At 41.7% G+C, this 25,175-nt stretch overlaps 1 protein-coding gene across 11 annotated transcripts; it reads right to left on the bottom strand.

The window, feature by feature from the left end:
* Positions 1-1,228: 1,228 nt before the first annotated feature.
* On the bottom strand, positions 1,229-23,615 carry LOC110486736 (pleckstrin homology and FYVE domain containing 2). 11 transcript variants are annotated; one of them, XR_016485906.1, is made up of 5 exons: positions 23,429-23,574; positions 3,934-4,729; positions 3,452-3,555; positions 2,540-2,721; positions 1,229-1,758 (listed from the first exon to the last, which is right to left on the bottom strand). XR_016485906.1 is itself a non-coding variant. In XM_090196250.1 (3 exons), the coding sequence occupies exon 2, from the start codon at positions 4,716-4,718 to the stop codon at positions 3,972-3,974; it is 747 nt and encodes a 248-aa protein (XP_090052376.1). In that variant the 5' UTR covers positions 4,719-4,729; positions 23,429-23,564; the 3' UTR covers positions 1,229-3,555; positions 3,934-3,971. The 11 variants fall into 11 exon arrangements, 4 of the variants coding, with proteins under 4 accessions (XP_090052376.1, XP_090052360.1, XP_021414237.1 ...); XR_016485903.1 differs by lacking the exon at positions 23,429-23,574 and adding an exon at positions 16,987-17,296; XR_016485905.1 differs by having other exon boundaries at positions 2,540-3,555; positions 23,429-23,562.
* Between the last annotated feature and the right edge of the window lie 1,560 nt (positions 23,616-25,175).

The following is a 25,175-nucleotide window of genomic DNA, read 5'->3' as shown; positions in this document are numbered from 1 at the left end:
TAAGAAAAATCTTAAGATGTATAACTACCACAAGTTTATACTGGCCTGATAAAGGAGTCAATCTATAACACCATCTGCAACATTACCACAAAAATCTCAAGTATCAACATACAAATACTGAACTTTCCTATTTTCAATAGCACTTAAACTTACCCAGACGGAGGTCAAAGTTGCGACAACGGGTCATAATCACAGCCAGGCTGCAGCCCTCTGCGGTTTCCATGGTAACTGTACAGTGGAGATTAGCCAAGGGCTGTAGTGAGTGGGACTTGGGCTGGATGGTGTATCAGAGGGACTTGGGCTGGATGGTGTATCAGAGGGACTTGGGCTGGATGGTGTATCAGAAAGACTTGGGCTGGATGGTGTATCAGAAAGACTTGGGCTGGATGGTGTATCAGAAAGACTTGGGCTGGATGGTGTATCAGAGGGATTTGGTGGCATTTAACCAACTTTAACCTGAACGTTTTGATAGACCTGTACCCGCGGGGAGATCGACAGTAAAATATTCCTATTCCAGATTTTTTAAAATGCTTTTTGCACTTGTTGGACAAGTTAAGCTTCATACATAATTTATTGTTTCAGGGAATGGTAAACGTGACCAACAACCATCCCTATAATCTTAACTTTATTTGACTTTGTCAAGACACCAAAGGATCAGTTGAGGGCCTCTTGATAATTCCTCAGAAATGGATGAATGTAAGATGTCGAACAGATAAATGAAAGGACAGCTATGAACATGGCATCTTCAGAATGAGTAAAATAGCATTCTGAAATGCTTGGTGCAGAGCCTGGCAGAATTCCTCAACATTGTGTAAGAATTGGTTAAGTTGCACAATACACAAGGAATTCTGCGATGCTCGGAATAGAAAGCAGTGGCTAATTAAATTCTACTACATAACTAAAAGTGACTTGATCACGAATGTTAAGATATGCATAAGGAAAACAAAATAAGTCTCAGAATTATCTGGGCTTCCCATTGAGTCACTGGACATACGGAGCTTGAAAACTGCACTGACAGAGCCGTTTGGCTGTTGGATTATGGCATGATTGTTACGAGCACTACAGGCCATGTGACTATCAGGCAGCCTATGAGGTCATGGAGCAGTCAGTTCTCAGCTCCCCGAGAAGACTGTCGCCACCACCTAGCAAGCTCCCTCTAAACACCATAGTAAATAGGCATTCCCCTCTGAAGCCATGAGGACTTTTTCCAGCGAGCCAAAGAAGAGACAGATTTTAGGCAATATGGTATTTATATATTTCAATTCAGAGAAAATTAGTATCCAATGATGATATGCTGTATTACATTCAGGTTTAAGCCCTTAAGACTTTTATAACGAGAATTTAAATGGCAACAGAAAAAAAAACACCTTAGAGAAGACAACAAAAAACACCACCGATAGCAATGGAGAGAACTTCAATTCCATGAGGCTTGAGAGGTTAACAAACCAAACCAGATAAGCAGGCAAAGAAAACAAACAAAAAAGTATGGTATGCTCCTTTTCAGAAATCTCACATTGTTCCCTCAGTTCTGTGTTCAGACATCATTTTTGCTTAACGGGTGTACAATGTTAATTCTCAGGTTGTGTAGGTACCCCTAGCTCACTCTCCTGAGGTGATGTCAGACAGGAAATCCAGTCCTGTCAGTTTACGGTCTCAGCGGCAATGTAGCTCTTGTTTACGACCTCTCTCCAGAGAAAGAGAGTAAAGTGCTGGTGTTTAATCCGGTCCATACATGAAGACGAGACGAGCACAAGAGACCTGAAACAGCGGCATTTGTATAACTACATAGTATACTGTACAAAACAAATCCCAAATACTATACAAATATACAAAATCAACAGAAGTCATTTCAAAATATTCCTTAAGTGAGGTGAAAGAAGAAGAAAAAATAGTTAAGGAAACTACAGATTATGGTAGGATTTGCATTAATATAGTTGTGCCCAATATCGGTTTGTTGTTTGAGTATAATGATAAACCTTCAAGAGTGAGGGATGTAGTATTTTGAGCATCTGCAACAATACAACCTGATAATCAAAGACAATGGGGTAGGAGATTTGCATCGAAGTACTGTATGACGTCTCATGTCTTATTGCTTGCCAAAGAGATGGACTTTTATAGGGTTCTACAGTTACTTCTTAGAGAAGCTAAAAAATAAAAAAAGGAAAGAAAAATGATCCCTTTTGTCAGTTCTGTCACTCAAACACACACATCTCAGGATAAACGTTCCATATTACACTGAAAGACTGCAAATTAGTTCAAGTCTTTGCCACCTGTGAGCCTGACTGCTTAGGTGTAAAAACAAGTTGCTTTAAAAATTGTAGAGAAAGGATTCCCATGGAAACACAGGAAGATAAACTATGCCCAGACTGAAAGTGATTGAATTAGATCTGTCTGTCCCAGAGTGTAAAACCTGAAATGGTTAGTGCATTTGACATTCGCTTCACAGCGTGAAAAAGTGATGGTGGTTGCGGGTAGGTCATCATTAGTCCTCCAACAAGCCTTTCACATGTCAGTGTCAGCTGACACAGAATGGCCATACCTTATAGGGAAATACAGTTGGAAGAGGGCCACAGGGGGGCAGGGACAGTCCTGGTTCCTCTGAGACAAGTCGATGGTAGACACTTCCTGTACAGTTCCTGTGCGTTATGCAAAGATTTCCCATTCTCTGTTCAGGCAAGTTCAGGTCAGCTTTATTTTCTGACAGGTCATGATACCCTGGAACTGTGAAGGCAGGTTAGGAAGCAGTCACATACTGAAGAGACCACAGTAAGACAATGGACTGATTTCCTGATCACCACAGGTCAAGTTTCTGCTCTCACAGCACTCTAGAGGCACTCAGTGGAAACTCCAGCCAGAAACTTGCCAAATACTTTAGATAAACCAAAACCTAACACATATCTCCAACACTGGACAGTACTCTATAAAGCATGACAATATTTTTAGGTGCATGTTTTCTATGATTTAGTAAAAAATATCTGAAGTAAAGCTTTCTAGCACATTCACACACACAATGATCACACAAACTTCTCCCTACAGCCATTATTCAGCTTAGGGTTATACCGACAGAACACAGCCTCAAAATAGAAGTTACAGTACTAGGGTCTGATGCAATATCTCATTAAAACAGGGCTGCCCAGACAACTCACTTTCTCAGAAGGCACTGTGTGAAAATTAAGGTCTGTGTGAGGTACATTTTTGGGATGATTGAATATGTGCATTTCAAATACATGCTATTACAAGCTAAACTGTGTAGAAAAACTCTTCAACTTCAAAACTGAAAGTTGGCCAACACTGTATGCTAAGACATACACACCTAGAGGAGCTTCACCATACAATCATAACGCTTTAGCTGATTTGTCATTTGAGAGGTTAGTGAAGGAGGGGTTATTTAGGTTAGAAAATAATGAAGCGGCTACAAACCTAGAAAAAAAAGCACCTATAGGTATTTTACCTGAAATATTGAAATGAGTAGGTAGACCATGTGACGTGTGACTGAATGCTAATCGCTTCTCCCTGCAGAAATATCAGCATTGAGGCATGTACCCCAAGGTTCATCTGTAAAAAAAAATAAAAAAATTAAATAAAAAAAAGCGGAAATGAATTCAAGAATATAATAGAAGAGGATGACATTAGCAGAGAGGACAATGAGAGGTGCTACATGACTCCTAGCATCATTCTCTCCTGTAGTGAGGTCCACTGTTTAATGGAAAACAAAGAGGATGACTGTGGAGCACGCCATACAGGAAGCAGCCATACTACAAATAGTGTGTGGGATATTTTTACCAAACTTACTACAATTCCCATCAGGCATTTCACTATATTATCATTAAAAAGCATTTATTTCAGCTAGAAGAAAAAAAAAACTTTTCTTCAAAACCCTGCTGTGGAGAGAAAAAAACTATAATTATAAGTGGAATATTGCTAATTGATTACTAAAAGGGGAAGATGGAAGGCTGTCAGGAGGGCCTTCCTCAGTCACTGCTGTCCTCCTCATCTTCGTCGTCCGACACGTTGTTGAACTTTGACCCTGACCGGCTGTAGGAGTCCGAGCGTGGGCCTAAGCCCATCCCCCCTCCTGCGGAGGCCAGCTGCAGGTAACAGAACTCACACACACGCACCGGCTTGGACGACTGGCTGGGCAGCAGGAACTTCTTGTCAGAGCACGGGCCACAAACCACATAGCCGCACTTGCGGCAATGGTGGCGGCGGCTGAGGGGCGTGAACTTGATCTTCTGGCAGCGCATGCAGAGGGTGGCCTCTGAGTCTGGTATCCAGACGGCTGCGTGCTCGCCAGTTGGCGCCTTGCCGCTCTTCTCCAACAGGTCGCCCACGCACTTGCCGATGTGGCTCATCCACTCTGACTTCTCAGTAGCGGTGGCGGCGTAGACAGCGAAGGACTTGGTGGGTGTCTTGATGAGCCAGCCATTCCGCAGGTCGCCCTCATCAGCCACCGTGTCAATGGTGACGCTCTCCAGCGGGATGATGTGCTGCTTGTTGTACTTCTTCTTCTGGATGACAATGTTGCCGTACACCAGGATGTCGTTGAACAGGAAGAACTGGCGCGCCTTGGGCTTCTTGCGACACAGCTTGGTGAGCACACCCTCACCGATGAGTACCCGCCCCGGTATGACCAATGGCTGGCCCGCTGCGCCGAAGCAGCCCTCGACTACCTGGATCCGCTTGGAGTTGGCCTCGCTGTTCGCCAGCCGGTCCACCATCTTAGCCTCGCCTGGAGCAGACAGAGAGAGAGAGAGAAAACTATTGTATTTGAATGTTTTGCAAATACCCCTTCAAAGCTGTGATACAAATATTGAAAGTGGAAAAAAAAGTCTAATCCTCATTGTATTTTAAGAATATGAAAAGCAATATTGGAAATATGTCAGGCAATACAGACTAATTTCAATTGAGAACCTCTGAAAAATGTCCATGGACAAGGGCTGAAGTCTCATTCACTTAGCTGCTTTATTAACTTAATAAAAGATGAAAATCCTCCTTTTTGAGTGAGCTTTATTGGACATCCTACTCCAAAATACATGAACATGTAATTGTTGTCTTCCTTTAAAACACTTCTGAAAATCAAGGACAGTTTCATTTTCTCTCTTGATCTCAATGACACCACCAGACCATTCTATATTAACCCAAAAAGTAAATTTAGCTAGCGTAATGTTACTATCTTAGTTAACAATTATCACATTAATAAGGTTGGCTAAAAGATAGTTAGAGGACGCAACATTGTATTTGTTCTATTACGGCAACTGTGAGAGCATGGGCAGCACCATTGAGGCCATCTCCATTTTGAAGTAGTCAAATGTTCTTCCTCTACTACTCCTATGAGATGGTAAACAAAGTGAAAGGGTGCATACTGCCACCTGAAGTGTGCTGTTTGAACAGGTATACATTTACTGCCACCTTTTCACACAAGTATAATTCACTGGCTGATGCCTCCTGATGACCTGGATGGAATTATGTGATCCTTCCTTTACTCATGAGAAGTCCCACCCTGCTAACTACTTCAAAATGGTGAAAGTCATCAATAGCGCTGCCCATGCTAAAACGGGCTCTTGGGCTCTCGAATCCTCAATCTCTATGGGTTGGCTACACTTCCAGGATTTCAAGTTACCTTGTAGGTTCTCGGGCAAGCTACTGAAAATCTGAGGAAGATAAGCAACTTGTTGTAACTTGTCACTCTGATCTTAAAAGTGCGTCTCGACAGAAATCTGGATTTTATTTATATTTATTTTTTCAGTGGCGGCACCGCTGCTAAATTAATATAGGGGAAACACTGCTTCAAGGAACACACACACACACACACAGAGAAGCAAATGCTTAGTATTAATAACTCCCATCGTCCCCACAAAATAATCTGGACAACCATTTTAATGAAGGTTGATAGCTGCAGAATAATGATATCCACAGAAGATGGGTGTTAAAAAAGAGAAAGAGTTTAATATGGGTCTTTAAGAGATGGTTCACTGAAATGACTTAATTATGCCCTGTAAGCAGTCGATGGAGAAGGTATGACAGCCCATACTTTGGTTTAGTTCGTCTGGCACGGTTTCCACATGCTAACGTTTTAGCATTTGTGGCACAAATCCCATTCAAGTCATGGGACTGATAGTTTTTTTCCCCCCACGCATCATATCCAAATCATGTGAAAGTATCTTACATTGATTGTAAAGCTCAATAAAGTAACTTATTGATGCTTTGAACATGAAGCACGAAAAATGCTAATATCAGTCCCATGACTTGGAAAAATGTTGAAACTAAACCAAAGCATGGATTGCTGTCATACCTTGTCTATAGACTGCTTACAGAGTAAGGAAACCAATGTCATTTAGGTGAACTATCCCTTTAATGTACCAGTAGAGAATTGCACTGGGACATTATATTCTAACAGGTTCTGATGTACCAGTAGAGAATTGCACTGGGACATTATATTCTAACAGGTTCTGACGTACCAGTAGAAAAACCAAGCTGCTCCTAACTTTCATAACGATGACAACCTCCATTACTCGCTCGCCTCCTTAACCTCGCTCTCTGCCCAGAAAACACCATCTGTCTTTCTCAATCTAATTCCCTCACTCTCTCTATCCTTAGGGCACTTCCATCTGCAGCTTCAGAACCATGGCATGAAACCAGAAAGACCCATTTGCCCAGGAACACTAAGGTAATCTGCCTAAATGACTACCGACCCGTAGCACTCATGTCTGTAGCCATGAAGTGCTTTGAAAGGCTGGTCATGGCTCACAACATCATTATCCCAGAAACCCTAGACCCACTCCAATTTGCATACCGCCTCAGATCCCCAGATGATGCAGTCTCTATTGCACTCCACAGTGCTCTTTCCCACCTGGACAAAAAGAACACCTACATGAGAATGCTATTCATTGTAGTGGAGCATGTTGAGAGCTTCAAGTTCCTTAATGTCCACATTACCAACAAACTATCATGGTCCAAACATACCAAGACAGTTGTGAAGAGGGCACGACAAAGCCTATTCCCCCTCAGGAGACTGAAAAGATTTGGCATGGGTCCTCAGAGCCTAAAAAAGTTATACAGCTGCACCATCAAGAGCATCCAGACGGGTTTCATCCCTGCCTGGTATGTCAACAACAAGCTTCCTGCAATCCAGGACCTATATACCAGGCGGTGTCAGAGGAAGGCCCTAAAAATTGTCAAAGACTCCACCATAGTCATAGATGTCCTCTGCTACCGCACGGCAAGCTGTACCAGAGGGCCAAGTCTAGGTCTAAAAGGCTTCTTAACAGCTTCTACCCCCAAGCCATAAGACTCCTGAACAGCTAGTCAAAAGGCTACCTCCCGCTACTCTATGGTTATTATCTATGCATAGTCTCTTTAACTCTGCCTACATGTACATATTACGTCAATTACCTCGACTAATCTGTGCCTCCGCACATTGACTGTACCGGTGCCCCCTGTATGTAGCCTCACTACTGTTATTTTATACCTCTCATTTTGTTGGTTAAGGTCTTGTAAGTAAGCATTTCACTGTAAGGTCTACACCTGTTCTATTCAGCGTATGTGACAAATACAATGCTACCCTCATCTCTCCCACTCTTTGGAGTGAATCCAAAACTAGCAAAGCAAACACAGAAGTTAATCTGCTTTGACCCAACTTCCAGCAAAAGCACTGAGCGGGAGCTTGTAATTGTACATTCATATAGGTCAAAGGTAATTGATGAGAAAGATGATGGGCTGTGTTTTCCCTGTGGGCCTGTACCCTGCAAGAGGGACAGACTTCAGTTGTTTGAACTGGTGATGCACATGCATCTGATGCATACAATACTATAGGCACATTATTTTTGATCACTCAATCTCAAATCAAGCCTACAGATTGCATACAGTCTACTCAACTAGGCCATCTCTTGATGTTGATACCAAGACAAATTCAAACCTAGGTACACACCTCTGACAGATCTCTAATATGGAGTGGATCATAGCAACACAATGCCACTCCAGGCCTGGCCCCACTGTTGCTGCTCTGGGATTGTGCTAATTAGCAGCAGAAGCTAACACTAACATAGGCACTGGGGCCAAGCTACAGGCAGGGAGGGCACACAGGCTCACAGTTATCTGTGCATTAGCCACCTAGCCCAGAGAGCTCACTATTGACGACAGGTAATATGGAGCCATGGAGTATAGGGCCTTGTGTGCCCCTGCCTGGAGGGGATATTGTTTAGAGACATATTAGCCCTGTTAGTGAGGCCTCTCTGCCTACTGCCATGACGACAAGCTTCAGCTGCAGTCAAGAGGAAGATGAGATCTAGAGCCGTGCCTGAGAAAGAAAGAAAAGAGAGAAAAAAAAGAGAAAAGGAGATGAAGGATTGTGTCAGGGAAATTAATCATAGGGAGTTAGGTTAAGATAAAGATACATACAAGGCTGCTTGGTCTCTTCATTGGTACTTAATGACCAATAGAAAAAGAGAAGGCCTAAAACCTTTCAACACATCTGATTACAACAGATGATCTTGATCTCATTACACTGTAAAAAAAAATACTTTGCGGTGGTGAGGCTGCATGGAGGCATCGATTCAAACACCTACATGTAAATGGCAAAGGCATACGAGGACGCTTTGACATTCAGCATTTAGGCGCAACGTTCTGCGCCCACCAGGTTAGGCGTGGTGGTTTTCATCTGAAGGGCCCAACATGTTGGGACAAAACCAACTGCCAATCCTGGTTGTGACTGTGTGAACTACTGTGACTCACCTCTGCTTTGCAAAGTTAAACACAGAGTGGAGAGGGAGGCCTATGCCATTTCAGAGAAAAGTGCTTCAGTGAGGCTATAGATTTTGCATGAACTTTATACAGTAACAGGCCTAACGTGTCTTAGGCCTATAGTACATGTAGTGCTTCAGTGGATTCAATAGATTTAGTTCCGAAGAAGCAGATTCCAGCTCTCATCCAAAATAACAGCAGAATGACCTCAGTCTCACTTTCACACCGCCTCCTCTTCAGTGTGACACGCAGTAAACAGATGGGGAAGACAGAAAAAAATCTCATGTCCTTTCAGCTTAGCTCGGGCCATACACCACCTTCAGCTCAACGGGTCAACCAGTGCACTGCCTGAAAGAGTAAGCACATACTGACTGAATTAATTTAGACCTTTTAATACTATGCATGTGCGTGCATGTACTTCTGCTGTCAAATAGGTTAGGGTGCACAGGGTCCACTACCTAGTATCGAGTAATCTCGGAAATCCATAACTAAAATCCCACGTAATTGCATCAGATGCTTGATTAAGTTCTGGTTGCAGACTTGCCAGAAAATATACTAGAATGAGGGGAAGCAGAGCTGTAGCTCCACCCCCTCTCCTTGCAGGTTACAGGCAAATGTATGGGCCAAATGACCCCTCCCCTCTCTGAAATTTTAAAGATGTGCACGCACACCTGTGAAATCGTGATTTGTCCAAATGATCCGTGACAAAAGAAAATATGCACTGGAACAGGGTAATTACTCATGAGTCATCAAATCAAACACATGCGTATGTCCACGAAATATTTAGTACTGTTATTAATAATGACAGATAAAAAAAAAAAGACTTGATTTCAAGAGTAATATCAACAACAACAACAAAAAAAGAACATTTTTTGCAAAAGAACTACCAAGCCAAAACACATACAGGATAACCACCTCCTCACACAAATCTAGACTCCGGTCAGACACCACGCAATAGGTGGCAACAACACTTGGGAGTGTTTTAGGTTGTCATTTGCTGATTGGTTGCTCTTGTGCCTCTTGTCTCTGAGTGGACGTACAGGTTACCAAGTTGACAGGTGGGAGAAGGTTGCCAGGTAGCAGAGGGTAGGTAGCAAGGTGGTGAATACACCTCTATCCCAGCACCAGGTTGACTATGGGCTTTCCCATCACCAGCTGGTCCTTTCAGAACCTCATAAACTTTCCCTCCGCCATCAGCGACACCAGATCTTGGACAGGTTAGGAAAAAGGACACCCTTTTACAGCGCTCTCCTCATAGTTTTGGATGCTGGAGTAACAGGACTAAAGACTTAATTTTGAATGGCAGGGTTAGCTGACGCCGACACTTGTTGCTATAGCCTACCTCGGGTTACGGGAGAAGCAGTAGCTAAAGATAAACCCATGATTAATAGATTACAAGCCCTGTCCTCTCGCTCTTTCAGGTTTATTTTTCTAGCCATTTTTCCCAGAATCAGATTGAGGTTGTGAAAATACACCCAACATTATGCAGACATGAAAACAGGACTTCTTCAGAAAGTCAACACTCATGATGTTAGTTCTTCTTCTTCTCCCCACAACATTTTCTATGTGAAGTTTATATGAGTTTGTGGGGAGGGCCCAATGAACACAGTTGCCACCCTACATCTTCCTGAGGCAACATGAAGGCCAATAATGCTAACATTTTCCATAGGCAGGAGGGCATCCAAGCTACACATGGTGTAATGGTCATAATAAACTAATGGTATAGGAGGAGACACTGCCAATAAACAGCAGGTTTAAAAAGGCCTGGCTCTCATAATGAATGGTTCCTTGCCCTTTCCTTCCTGTAACGTTGAACAGAAGAGGCACTGCATGCAAAACAGTCTTCTTTCAGTCTCAAATTGGGAGACAGTTCATCTAAAAATAATCCAAGGTTTCCACAGATGGGTCACCATTGCAAAACAATTGTATTCATGAAGCAGATGGAGGGAGGCAGCAGGGGACATTCAACCTTTCTCCTCAGTGCTGGGCTACAACATTTCTTAGCCTAACTAACTTTCAGACACTAGAATACTCTGAGGACCACTGAGTCTGAAAGTGCAATGCAGTTCTATACCGGCCCACGTCTCATGAACTCTGGCAAGACAGAGAAGTGACTCAGATACTAAGAGAATGAAAGTGTCAGAAGGAAGAAAAGGAGAAAGAGCAATTTGTATGCTCTATCTAGAGGTCGACCGATTAATCAGGGCCGATTTCAAGTTTTCATAACAAGCGGAAATCGGTATTTTTGGACACCAATTTTTAAAAACATTTTTAACACCTTTATTTAATCTTTATTTAATTAGGCAAGTCAGTTAAGTACACATTCTTATTTTCAATGACTTCCTAGGAAGGGTGGGTTAACTGCCTCGTTCAGGGGCAGAACGACAGATTTTCACCTTGTCAGCTCGGGGGATCCACTCTTGCAAACTTACAGTTAACTAGTCCAACGCAATAACGACCTGCCTCTTTTTGCACTCCACAAGGAGACTGCCTGTTACGCGAATGCAGTATGCCAAGGTAAGTTGCTAGCTAGCATTAAACTTATCTTATAAAAAACAATCAATCATAATCACTAGTTAACTACACATGGTTGATGATATTACTAGATATTATCTAGCGTGTCATGCGTTGCGTATAATCTGACTGAGCATACAAGTATCTGACTGAGCGGTGGTAGGCAGAAGCAGGCGCGTAAACATTCATTCAAACTGCACTTTTGTTCGTTTTGACAGCAGCTCTTCGTTGTGCGTCAAGCATTGCGCTGTTTATGACTTCAAGCCTATCAACTCCCGAGATGAGGCTTGTGTAACCAAAGTGAAATGGCTAGCCAGTTAGCGCACGCTAATAGCGTTTCAAACGTCACTCGCTCTGAGCCTTGGAGTGGTCGTTTCCCTTGCTCTGCATGGGTAACGCTGCTTCGAGGGTGGCTGTTGTCAATGTGTTCCTGGTTCGAGCCCAGGTAGGGGCGAGGAGAGGGACGAAAGCTATACTGTTACACTGGCAATACTAAAGTGCCTATAAGAACATCCAATAGTCAAAGGTTAATGTTTTATGCAGTTTGTTTTATGCACATGTTGTATGCACAGTTTGTTTGCCACAGCCGCCTCCTAAAGAGGAAGTAATTACCTTGCACACATTCCTCTAAAGAGATGAGCATCAAGTTATTTTTACACCTTTCACCAAAACATGAATTCATGACCTTAAAGCAGAAACCAGCAATTAAAACAATAAAGCGACCTCCCCAAAAGTTTCAGTAAAAAGTTAAGGGATAGGGCTTGAGAAATGTAACCACTCAAATTCATAGAGCTATGGATGCAAGGATTCACCATCCATGATGTCAAAATTATAGTTTTAACCATGTTTTAAGGCTATATAGGGTTTGTATTTACTTTGTTGACAAAGATTGGGGGTAAAACATGTTTATATTTGGGGTTATGATAGGGCACGACAGTTGAACTTAAGTCATAAGGCATTTATAAGTTATATTCTTCAAGAATCAAATGGGTACATATAATTAAATTTACACTGAGTGTACAAAACATTTAGAACACCTGCTTTTTCCATGACAGACTGACCAGGTGAATCCAGTTGAAATCAATGATCCCTAATTGATGTCACTTCAAAAGCTGTGTAGATGAAGGGGAAGAGATGGGTTAAAGGATTTTTATGCCTTCAGACAATTGAGACATGAATTGTGTATGTGCCATTCAGAGGGTGAATAGGCAAGCCAAAAGTTTGAAGTGCCTTTGAACGGAGTATGGTAGTAGGTCCCAGGTGCACCGGTTGTGTCACGAACTGCAACACAGCTGGGTTTTCCAATAGTTTCCTGTGTGTATCAAGAATGGTTCACCACCAAAAGGACATCTAGCCAACTTGACAACTGTGGAAAATATTGGCGTCAATACGGCATAGCATCCCTGCGGAACGCTTTCGACACCTTGGAGAATCCATGTTCTGGGGGCAAAAAAAGTGTGGGGGGGGGGGGGGGGGGGGTGCAATTCAATATTAGGAAGGTGTTCTTAATGTTTTGTACACTCAGTGTACAAGTCTAAAATGGCTGTAGAAATTGCTGATTACTCCTTTAATTGAAGGAAGCATTGCATGAAATACGGAGGATAGCATAATTCAACCAGACAGGAAGAGAATATTTCAGCTATTAAAGTGAAAGTATGTCTGCCAAGCTCATGAGTCACAACACCTTGGACCATGTAGCACAGGTTGTATGAGAGGATAAGCACACCCTCACTGTATATGTGACACATTTGACTTCACCACCAGCAGGTGTTTATGTAAGCTGAAGTACAGTACAGCTATAGGCCTATGCCTCCTCACTGAGAACGAATGTCACCAGTGACCAGACACCACCAAAATAATTTAGGCTACTACTTCACTGCACCCAACTCTGCACTTCCTTCTCCTCCAATCCAAATCTCCTCTTATATCATGCTGAGGTGATTCTACTAGTGTCACTGCTTTTTGGTAACAGTAGTAGACTCAATTTCACAGAGTTGTTCCATTTGGTATCGAATTCTGCTCATTTTAAGGATGGCAGGAAGTCCAAGAACCAGAGGACCATGAGCTGTCCACTCCACAGCCAAGGACAGAACTTACCAGACAGCCAGAAAAAAATATGTTATTGGGTCCTTGGGACTGAGAAGTACCACTGCACTGTAGTGTAGCACAGTACACCAAACTTTCAGTACTTTTTCAATAATAGAAAATGAAAACCAGTTTGTTACTTTCGGTACTTCTGTCAGTCTCAAACGTGCCTCATGTCGTCTACTGATTGAGTGAGGATAAAGTATGTCTATCAGGGCAGCAGATGTCCCCTTGTAGCGGGAGAGCACCGTGCCTGCTCCACTTACTCTTCGCTAGCCTGGCCTGAGGAACCACTGCACTCATTAGCATTACAGGCTAGAACACTTGCAAGAGGATACGGGTAGCTTCCGAGGGGCACAACGGTCTAATGTACTGCATCTCAGTGATAGAGGCATCACTACAGACCCTGGTTCAATTCCAGGCTGTATCACAACCGGCTGTGATTGGGAGTCCCATAGGGCGGCGCACAATTGGCCCAGCGTCGTCCGGGTTAGGGTTTGGCCTGGGGTAGGTCATCATTGTAAATAAGAATTTGTTCTTAACTGACTTCCCTAGTTAAATAAATACAAATTATAGGCCAACATTCCTTGCTAGCTGAAGCAAACATCAATTCACTACCCTAGTAACATGCTTCGGATAATATGTAAACGTTAAGGCAAAATATTGCTGATTTCAAAGCTGATTGACACGAACAACTTTACATTTTCATTGTCTCCCCCGATTCACATATCTTTTCTCTAGCCTCGAACTGACTGTGTGTGAATGAAGTCAAGCGTCTTAAGAGACTGCGCACACTTTTATACAAATAAAAAGCAGCAAATGTTGATCAGTATAATAAAATAAGCCCCAAATGATTTTCATCTGTAGCCGCATGGAATCAGCTAAAATAAGCTCAATAACTCATTGCATGCACACACTCCTATTGAATATGCATTAACCTGTACCGTGGATAGGCCTAGGTTACATCTTGATTTACCCAGTCTATCAATAGTCTAAAGACCTCAAATTCAACTCTGGAGCTTGAAGCCAGTTCCACTGCTTTTTTCCCCTCTAGCCAGGGACTGATTTAGACCGAAGACACCAGGTGTGTGCAATTAATGATCAGGTAGAACAGAAAGCCAGCAGGCTCTGGACCTCGTAGGGTAAGAGTTGAATACCCCTGGGAATAGAGATTTACTAGGGATCTAAACATGCATTGGTCCCCGGTTCAAATGTTTAAGATATGACTGCATCGGTTGGAGGGACCCCAAACCGACCGGTCAGAAGATCCATTAAAACGTTGATCATAGGCTATTACTTACTTCTTACCTTCCAAAAATACCTCATCTTTGTGACAACTGATGTCTCCTCTCCTTCAGTGTCGAGCATGTAACGGTGTTGACAATCACTGATCAACAAGTAATTTTGCACGCCGAACAACCAGAGCTGGGGCAGTAAACCGAAAATAATCGAAGCCGACCATACCAATCACTTATCGCAGGCATTTCGCTGATATCGTTCCTTACGATACGTAGCCTATACTAGAGAAATGTAAAGTTTGCCAATATAGGTGATCGCTAATGGAACAACTGATGGCTGCAACCATAAAACTAGTAGCTGTAGTTTAAAGTAAAATAAAAATAAAAACTTGTGCACATTCATGTTTGAAATGTATTGTTGTATTTATCGCATCAATACAGGCAATTTATCGCATTATGGATTACCAACAACCCCAGGCAATATCAGTAGATTAGTCAAACTGTGTACACTACGTCCCACGAGGCCTGGCTTGTGCTATATTAGGCTTTTTTAGTTGATTGACCACCAATGTAATTTGCTAGGTTATTGTTATCAAATGAGCTGTTGAAAACCGTGTTTTACCGGAATAAAGTAGCAGACCTGCTGACTATAGTCGACCTGCTGATCGGGGCTTAGGCTAGATTTTTTATTGATTGTTCAGGTTCACCATCAGCAACAGTTTTGATAGTTTTCTTTAAACAAAATCAGTGTATATAGTCATTTTTAGATATGATATTATAAACTTTATCCTGCATAAACAATGTTTGCAATTATTTTTGCTACCCGCACTGCATGGGCAAAGCGGGAGGAGATAAAACATTTTTTAATCAAAAAAGGTCTAAACCCTTCAATTGAGACACGGCTGAAATCCAAAGTTGTGCTATATAGTCATTGGCTATGTCATAGCTAATTTGTAACCATGAATATTGATACATTACTAGGTAAAACACTTTGAATTTGCAAAAATGACAAATTAATTAGTGGGTGATGGGGATTCCAGATCTAACGTTTAGGGACAAAAAGCAAACATTATCCCCATTATCTGATAGTGGGGTGGTAGATGCAGAGTCATCCTTATGGCTCAGCTCAGGTGCCGACACAGACACACACACACACACACACACACACACAGACACAGTGAGAGGTCAGCTCAGACAGATTCAGCTTAAAGGCACCCAGCTCAAACTCCATTAGCTGCAGATTAGAATTTAGAATGGAAAACGAATGTGCTTATACAACAAATGTTAGTGCATCGAATCATATCGTTCCTCTAATCAAACCAAATCGCTCCGAATTGTTTAAAACCAAAAAAAGCTGCACATCCGTAAGATTTACCATTCAAATAAATGATTACCTTTAGGGAATTCTTTATTTTTTACCAAAACTAAAATTGTAATGCAATGATATTGAACTCAAAAGATCTGTCTGGGTCAAGTGACATTATGTGACTTTGGTTGATATGCCTTCTTTATTTGTTGTGGTATCGAGTAACGAAGTAAAAAAAAAAAACACTACCACACTGTTATCAACAGCTTACAAAAAACAACTTCAGCCTTGTAGAGGACACACTCCTGGCTTACCATGAGCACAGCATGTCTACACAGAGGATTACATGATCTCAATATGAGATAAGGGGGTTGTAAATATATTGTGTCATGTGGCCGTTTATGTGATATCTAAACAGGTGTGCAGTGCAGCCACATTGACCTGTTGAATAGGACAGGGCTAAGTTAATGTCAAACCCCTCACTGCAAATATAGGGGGGGGGGCTTTCAAAACAAGCCATTGGACATTTCGGGTACTACAGTCGATATGGTACACTTCCCCAGATCTGTGCCTCGACACAATCCTGTCTCAGAGCTCTACGGATAATTTCTTTGACCTTGGTTTTTGCTATGACATGTACTGTCAACTGTGGGACCTTGTATAGACAGGTGTGCACGCCTTCCCAAATCATGTCCAATTAATTTAATTTACCACAGGTAGACTCCAATAAACATAAACATAAACATCTCAAGGATGATCAATGGAAACAGGATGCACCTGAGCTCATTTTGAGTCTCATTGTAAAGGGACTGAATACTTATGTAAGATTTGAATTTTATTTTTAATACATTTCCAAAAATTACTTAAAACCTGTTTCGTTGTCATTAAGAGGTATTGTGTGTAGATTGATGAGTAAAAATGTACATAATCCATTTTAGAATAAGGCTGTAATGTAACAAAATGTGGAAAAGGGGAAGGGGTCTGAATAGTTTCTGAATGCACTGTGAAATCCCAATAGAGAATGCCAACTAAATGCCAAAGAGCCCATTGTAAATATTTTGTACAGTTTCTGACCTAAATAAGTAACTCAAAAATACTACTCACTCATTTTGCTGCACGCACAAAACTAATATTTGCCCACAAAGGCTCTTGATCCAGGAGTGGATTCTCTGCTGTTACCAAGCGAATGCTTGATTTAGGAATAAGCTAACCACTTAGCTAGATAGCTAACTAGCTACTAAATTTGCACACCAAATGCACAACTGCAGACATATAGCACATTTTAGATTTAACATACGTTATAAAATATATCTAGCTGGCAAACATTTAGCTGTGAATTCCATACTGTAATTAGATCTCCTGGCGCATGCTGCACAACAGTGAGTGACTCAAAGCTCCAGTCTCTCGTCGTTTTCTTGTAAACAAACACCATGTGACACGTGACTGGGGACTACCGTAAACTTCATAAGAATGTGACAGACGAACTGAAGAACGCAATGTTCTTTATCTCCTATAGTATTGCACAAGTTGACTGCAGGTATTTACTTAAAAAGTATCTACAAATATATCCCGTGGACTTTCCAAATACTCCGGTATATACTGCCCAAGCCTAATTCATGACATGCACAATTGCTTGGGACTGTTGTGAATGTGCTCTCTAAACCAGAGCAAGAGGGCAGTCTAACCAAAGCATGTCCAATACACTGTATTTATTGAATACCCTTATCAATCCAATAGCAACAAGGTTTAATTTGAATTTCAGTCTAACCTTTGTTAGGGGACCTCTACCTTCAGGTGAAGGTGTGGAGTTGGACATTCCACGGTGTAAATTATTACAGTGAAGCCACCTGGTGATAGGCTAGATTATAACCTTGTGCAGGTGAGAGTTAAAAAAAAAGAAACACTGGTTATCGAGGGACAAAAAAAACACAAAAAAAACACCCTACTCTTAAAATGGCAAATAATTATTCAGCTGCTATTCTTGACTGAGAACCTGGGAGGGAAAGCTTTAGTCATTGCCGTAACTTGCTGACTCAGAAGCTAGTAAAAAAAAACACAAAAAAAAAGCATTAAGCAGAAAGGATGTTAAATTTGACCAGAAGAGGGGAAGCCATCCCCAAGTGTTGTGGGCTAGGCTATATAAAACCTCTGAATCAACTTAATGGAGCAGGCAATGGACCATGGGATTCGATTTGAATTGATTGAAATCATTGAAAGATTGTCTTTGACTAAGTGACTGACCCAAATGAACTTGGCAAAAACCATTGAGGTCACCACCCATTGACTTCAGCTGCCTCTCAGGCCAAAAGTTGACACGCTATAGACAGTTGAAATCGGATGTTTACATACACCTTAGCCAAATACATTTAAACTCAGTTTCACAATTCCTGACATTTAATCCTAGTAAAAATGCACTCTTAGGTCCATTAGGATCACCACTTTATTTTAACAATGTGAAATGTCAATAATAGTAGAAATAATTATTTATTTCAGCTTTTATTTCATCACATTCCCAGTGGATCTGAAGTTGACATGCACTCAATTACTATTTGGTAGCATTTCCTTTAAATTGTTTAACTTGGGTCAAATGTTTCAGGTAGCCTTCCACAAGCTTCACACAATAAGTTGGGTGAATAATGGCCCATTCCTCCTGACAGAGCTGGTGTAACAGTCAGGTTTGGAGGCCTCCTTGCTCGCACACACTTTTTCAGTTCTGCCCACAAATTGTCTATGGGATTGAGGTCAGGGCTTTGTGATGACCACTCCAATACCTTGACTTTGTTGTCCTTAAGCCATTTTGCCACAACTTTGCAAGTATGCTTGGGGTCATTGTCCATTTGGAAGACCCGTTTGCGACCAAGTTTTAACTTCCTGACTGATGTCTTGAGATTTGTTGCTTCAATATATCTACATAAATGTTCCCTTCATGATGCCATCTATTTTGTGAAGTGCACCAGTCCCTCCTGCAGCAAAGCACCCCCACAACATGATGCTGCCACCCCCGTGGTTCAGGGCTGGGATGGTGTTCTTCGGCTTGCGAACCTCCCCCTTTTTCCTCCAAACATCACGATGATCATTATGGCCAAACAGTTCTATTTTTGTTTCATCAGACCAGAAGACATTTCTCCAAAAAGTACAATCTTTGTCCCCATGTGCAGTTGCAAACCGTAGTCTGGCTTTTTTATGGCGGTTTTGGAGCAGTGGCTTCTTCCTTGCTGAGCGGCCTTTCAGGTTATGTCGATATAGGACTCATTTTACTGTGGATATAGATACTTTTGTACCCGTTTCCTCCAGCATCTTCACAAGGTCCTTTCTGTTGTTCTGGGAATGATTTGCACTTTTCACACCAAAGTACGTTCATCTCTAGGAGACAGAATGCGTCTCCTTCCTGAACGTTATGACGGCTGTGCGGTCCCATGGTGTTTATACTTGCGTACTATTGTTTGTGCAGATGAACGTGGTACCTTCTGGTGTTTGGAAATTGCTCCAAGGATGAACCAGACATGTGGAGGTCTACAATCTTTTTTCTGAGGTCTTGGCCAATTTCTTTTGATTTTCCCATGATGTCAAGCAAATAGGCACTGAGTTTGAAGGTAGGCCTTGAAATATGTCCGCAGGTACACCTCCAATTGACTCAAATTATGTCAATTAGCCTATCAGAAGCTTCTAAAGCCATGACATCATTTTCTGGAATTTTCCAAGCTGTTTAAAGGCACAGTCAACTTAGTGTATGTAAACTTCTGACCCACTGGAATTGTGATACAGTGAATTATAAGTGAAATAATCTGTTTGTAAACAATTGTTGGAAAAATGACTTGTGTCATGCACAAAGTAGATGTCCTAACCGACTTGCAAAAACTAAAGTTCAACTGTATGATCCAACATTATTTTTTAGGCTAGGCCTATAGGCTGACAACATAATTTCCAGCACTACAATTTCCAGTACAGGAAGCGTGGGAGCTTTAGTAAGTCTATGCATTAGCTCAGCCTCAGACCGCTCATGGGGTTGTAAAATCCCCATGGAGATCAAGAGTCCGACTGACATGCCTCTTTCCGACCGAGTTGTGGTACAGGTCAAAGGGCACTGTGTCATGTGGTTGACCCTTAAACTCTCTGCTTCTATGTGGAGAAGTTGTTACTCATACCACTCACTCAGAAAGCTACAATCGCTCCCTCAGCAGCAGGCAACAGCATTCACTACAGATTGATGTTTAAAGTGAAAAGGGGTAGCTGCTCTCCATATGCGGTTTGAGTATTAACACATGCTATTTTCTGATGACATGTGAAATGGCTGCTCTTCCAAACTCTTTCCAGGTTTTTGGTAGTGCTCATTAAACTCAACCATAGGAGCAGAACCAGCAAGAGCGAGGAGTTTGGCTACACAGGAATGCACCATAACAACATCTGTTACACTCCTTCAGATGTGCTCATTCGTTCATCATATTCACTTCTGGGACATTTTAATACAAAAGGTAGCAGAGAACGGTAAAAAGTTGAGTGGTACGGCTTGCAGTTAGCCACTTTGAATAAAACTGTCTTTTAATAGCAATAAAAAACTAGGCACTCATGGCCCATCTTGCTAACTGTTTGCTTACCTCCCATTTGGATAAAAGTGACGTTCTAACAACTGAAATCCTCTCACAGAAGTGAAGCTCTCAAGTGAAATCCTCTCACAGAGACATACATAGACAATCAATCAGAAGTAAAAGGCATTGCAAAAGTGAGTCTGAATTGTGCCTTTTCAAAAACGTCAGGTGGGAGGCGGGCACAACAAATGCAGAAGTGAAACGCTTACATAATATGAAGAACCCTCCTGTTGGGACAGGAAACTATTTACCAATACATTATAGGCCTTTCTGTGACATACACTACACTGCATCAATCACTTTAGCAAGTTAACAATATTTGTGAGCTGCTAAAGCGACTGCAACCTATTTGTTTCAGAGTGGGAAGTATTCTAGTGTATTTAATCTGCATCCATTTATAAACAGTGTCATATTGGATTAAGTGTATTGGATTACAGAAACCAGAGCAACATCCTGTACCGGTGTGTGGCAAAGCAGCTAGTTACCTGAGGCTGGGATGAGTCCTCCTGGGCAAGTCGATTGCATTTAGCCTCACCTAGGTCTAGCTCATTGAATACGGTTTTTACACTGTTAAGCTAAAAAAAAAACAAGGGACAAAACCGCTGTCAAAAGACTACTTGTAGATGCTTCTTTGCAGATGCACATTTCATGCATTGCCTCTGACCACGTGAAACTACGAGGGGAAAAGTATGACAGCACCTGTATTCAATAGGCAATAGCCTATTGACACACTTGCACAACCTTGTCCTTTTGCTACTCTACAGTAAAGTGAGCAGTATCAGGCACTGGGCAGTAGTGTGTGTGTGTGTGTGTGTGTGTGTGTGTGTGTGTGTGTGTGTGTGTGTGTGTGTAAAAGCAACAGCTAGATACCTCTAATTTTAACACTGATGCTCTGACCTGGTGAAAATCTAGCTAGCTAACTAATGTCATAATCACAATTTCTTAATCCTGAACCTAGTGACTGAATATGGCACCTGCTTGGCATCCAAGTGCAAGGTGTTAATGGTAGTACGTACGGCCCAGTACATCACTGGGGACAAGCTCTATGCCATCCAAGTCCCTAAAAAAATTGTCTAAACTCCAGCCACCCAGGTTATAGACTGTTCGTTCTGCTACTGCACAACAAGCAGGACCGATGCACCAAGTCTGGAACCAAAAGGACCCTGAACTGCTTCTACCCCCAAGCCATAAGACTGGTAAATATGTAACCAAATGGCCACCCGGACTATCTGCATTGGCCCTTTTTACACCAACTCTTTTGACTCATATACGCTGCTGCTGCTGCTACTGTTAATTATCTATCCCGTTGCAAAGTCAATTTACACATCTACCTCAATTACCTCGTACCCCTTCACATCGACTCGGTACCCCATGTATATAGCTAAGTTATCATTACTCATTATGTATTTATTCCTCGTGTTACAATTTTTCAATTGTTTATAAATTTCTCTCTCCGCATTGTTGGGAAGGGCTCTTAAGAAAGCATTGATTCTAAATTGCAGTACGGTTCTAGAAACAGAAATCCCTCTACTTACATCTCACATGTTTGTTACACACAGGTGTCAGTGATGCAGATAGCTAATTAGCACAAGTTGTTAGTCCACTCTGTCTTCCATAAACTAGTGATGTTACGTTTAATACTGGCGCGCCAAGGCAATCGCTAAGCAGTTTATTTTGAAGCAGTGTGCAGATACTTTATCAAAGGCACGTGATCAATGACGTTTTCAACATACAAATTCTTATTTGTATTTCACTAGGCAAGTCAGTTAATTAAGTACAAATTCTTATTTACAATGATGGCCTACCGGGGAACAGTGGGTTAACTGCCTTGTTCAGGGGCAGAAGGACAGATTTTTACCTTGTCAGCTCAGGGATTGACCAAGCAACCTTTTGGTTACTGGCCCAACGCTCTAACCATTAGGCTACCTGGCGCCAAACACCTGATTGTTTTGGGAGATGACAAAAAGCTTACACTGTGCCTTGCTGTGTGGGATGTCATCTATAATAAATTGGCTGTGCTAAATTGTTTTGACTACCAGGTGCCACTAGTGTACACAGTGTCGATCAAAGCCTCGAGTAATGAACCTATTTGACACAATTGGCTGGAAATGTGCAAAGCTTCAGGAAGCTTTGTTTCCCCATCACTACTGAAAACAAGCCATGTAACATGGAAATATGTTTATATTTTTGACAACTTTTACTAAACATGTACCTTTTACTCCATACATTTCCCCTGACAGGAAAATGGTCCAATTGACACACTTATCAGGAGAACATCCCTGTTCATCCCTACTGTCTCTGATCTGATATTTTGGCAATTCAAATTACTTTTGATAGCTACTTAAGTATATTTAAAACTAAATACTTTGACTTTAACTCAAGTAGTATTTTACTGGGTGACTTTCATTTTACTGAGTCATTTTCTATTAAGCTATGTTTACTCAAGTATGACAATTGAGTACTTTTTCCCACCTGCTGATATGCAAAATACGTACCTTATGTTTTCAAAACCCTACCGCAAACGATGCGTTAACGTTTAGAACAAGCGTCGGGGCTCTTACACAAACCACCCCCAGTCAGACGATACTATCGTCAATGGGCGCTAAAGAAGATAGACGTCGTTAGCGAACTATGGTGTACTGGTTAACTAGCAAACATTAGCTACTAGTTTAAGATGACTCGCGTGGTTAACTTGGCTAATGTTATCTCAATATAATTCATAATTGGTGTATCGCTAGATCAACTTAGTTAGTTGCTAGCTAAGCTCATTAGCCACAATGTTAATGCAAAGGCTAGCTAAATCCTCCATTCGGTCCCGTTTCCAACTTACTAGCTAACTTAGCTGCTGTAGTGTTAGCGCAGTGCAGTGGACAAGTGGTGAGTTCGCTAGCTACAGTAGCTGTGACTATGGCTAAGAATATAACACAAATAGTGAGATATCATTCCAACAAAGCACATACCCGACTTTAACTTCGGCCAGCAATTTACAAGTAACTTGTAGCTTCGTTTTAATGAAATTCCACACTTGTCAGTCGCCCTCCACCTTGCTGTCCGCGGATAGCGGCTCACTCGTTGCCTTGAAAGTAATAACAATATGGCTACAGGGAGTAGTGGCGTCACTTGACTTGTTCAAAAAAATATGGGAGTGAGTGCTGGACTGGGACGTGCAGTCATAAACAGGACGGGTCGTGGATATTGTGGCTCACTGGCGTACAATGGTTTTTGGTCTTTATTTTTCTTATCCATCATTTGTTTTAGGATTAGTCAACAGACCCTGTTGTGAAGTAGGCAGGCTACTCCACTAGTAAACTGGGATCTAACAATAGTAGAGAAGATAACTGCCTGGACTCCCTACTGAGTAAATACTTATGTCATGTTCCACTGCTTAGATGTTTCTGACTCCTGTCAGATCTTACAATGCATGATAGGTATTTATCAGCTAACCACATATAGGTTGTGTTCCCCTGCTCATATGTTGCACGCATCAACCAATGGTTGCGTGTCCTGTCATTGACTGACAGATTGCTATAACAAATAGTGTGGTTGGCTAATACTTAAAATACACTATATATACAAAAGTATGTGGACCCCCCTTCAAATGAGTGAATTTGGCTATTTCAGCCACACCTGTTGCTGACAGGTGTATAACATCGAGCACACAGCCATGCAATCTACATAGACAAACATTGGCAGTAGAATGGCCTTACTAAAGAGCTCAGTGACTTTAAATGTGGCACTGTCATAGAATGCCACCTTTCCAACAAGTCAGTTAGTCAAATTTCTGCCCTACTAGAGCTGCCCCGGTCAACTGTAAATGATGGTATTGCGAGATAGAAATGTCTAGGAGCAACATGGCTCAGTCGCGAAGTTGTCTGTCCTGTTGCAACACTCACACTCACACAGACATAGCACTAGTAGATCATGGATATCCAAGAACACTCAGAAAACATGTTCCTGTACAATTACTTGTACATCTAATTCAGAGCACCTGAATGTTTCGCACTTTTATGAGGAGCATATTCATTAGTCTCTTGCAGCTGATTCTGACCCAGGTTAGGAGTTAGAGCATAGAGCCAGGCTAGGAGTTAGAGCACAATGATAATGCACTGATTATCATCTGAACTACATTGACTGATCATGAACACACACAACACGTTAAATTGTAGTCCAGAAAACCTGGTGTGTAGAGATTAGAAAGTCTGTTCATTTGAAGTGTGTACTCTGGTGACTACAAGGAAAAGACTCCTCTGGGCAAGTTCCAAAAAACAAATTGAGAGCAAAGGGAGAAATAAACATTCTTATCAGCTCGAGTGGCCTCAAGGAGATTTAGTTAAATCCCAGCTTCATCCTCTAGACCCGTCAAATTTAACTCTGGACCTCGAAGCCAGTTTTATGCATTTTTTAATTGTTCCCCTCTAATAAGGGACTGATTTAGACCTGGGACACCGGGTGTCTGCAATTAATAATCACGTAGAACAGAAAACCAGAAGGAAATGAATACCTTTTCTCGAGACTCTTTGTCTCTCCAGGTAGCTACTAATGGACATTAAAGGAATTTACACAAAGTACCTTTTTTTTCACCAAAGCCATGTTTTTGTGTTTTCTAAATCCCTTGTGTTTCTTTTTATCTCATCTCCGTGATAAGACTTCTCAAGTTTTCCATTTTTGATGTTCCACATGTGTTTTGAGGCGCTGTTGTTGTTCAAC

The sequence above is a fragment of the Oncorhynchus mykiss genome, chromosome 2, assembly GCF_057628025.1.
Source record: "Oncorhynchus mykiss isolate SJ-2025 chromosome 2, ASM5762802v1, whole genome shotgun sequence".
In the NCBI taxonomy this organism is placed as follows: Eukaryota; Metazoa; Chordata; class Actinopteri; order Salmoniformes; family Salmonidae; genus Oncorhynchus; species Oncorhynchus mykiss.
Note: the sequence above shows the minus strand (reverse complement) of the source record. Positions and strands in the feature narration are given on the sequence as shown.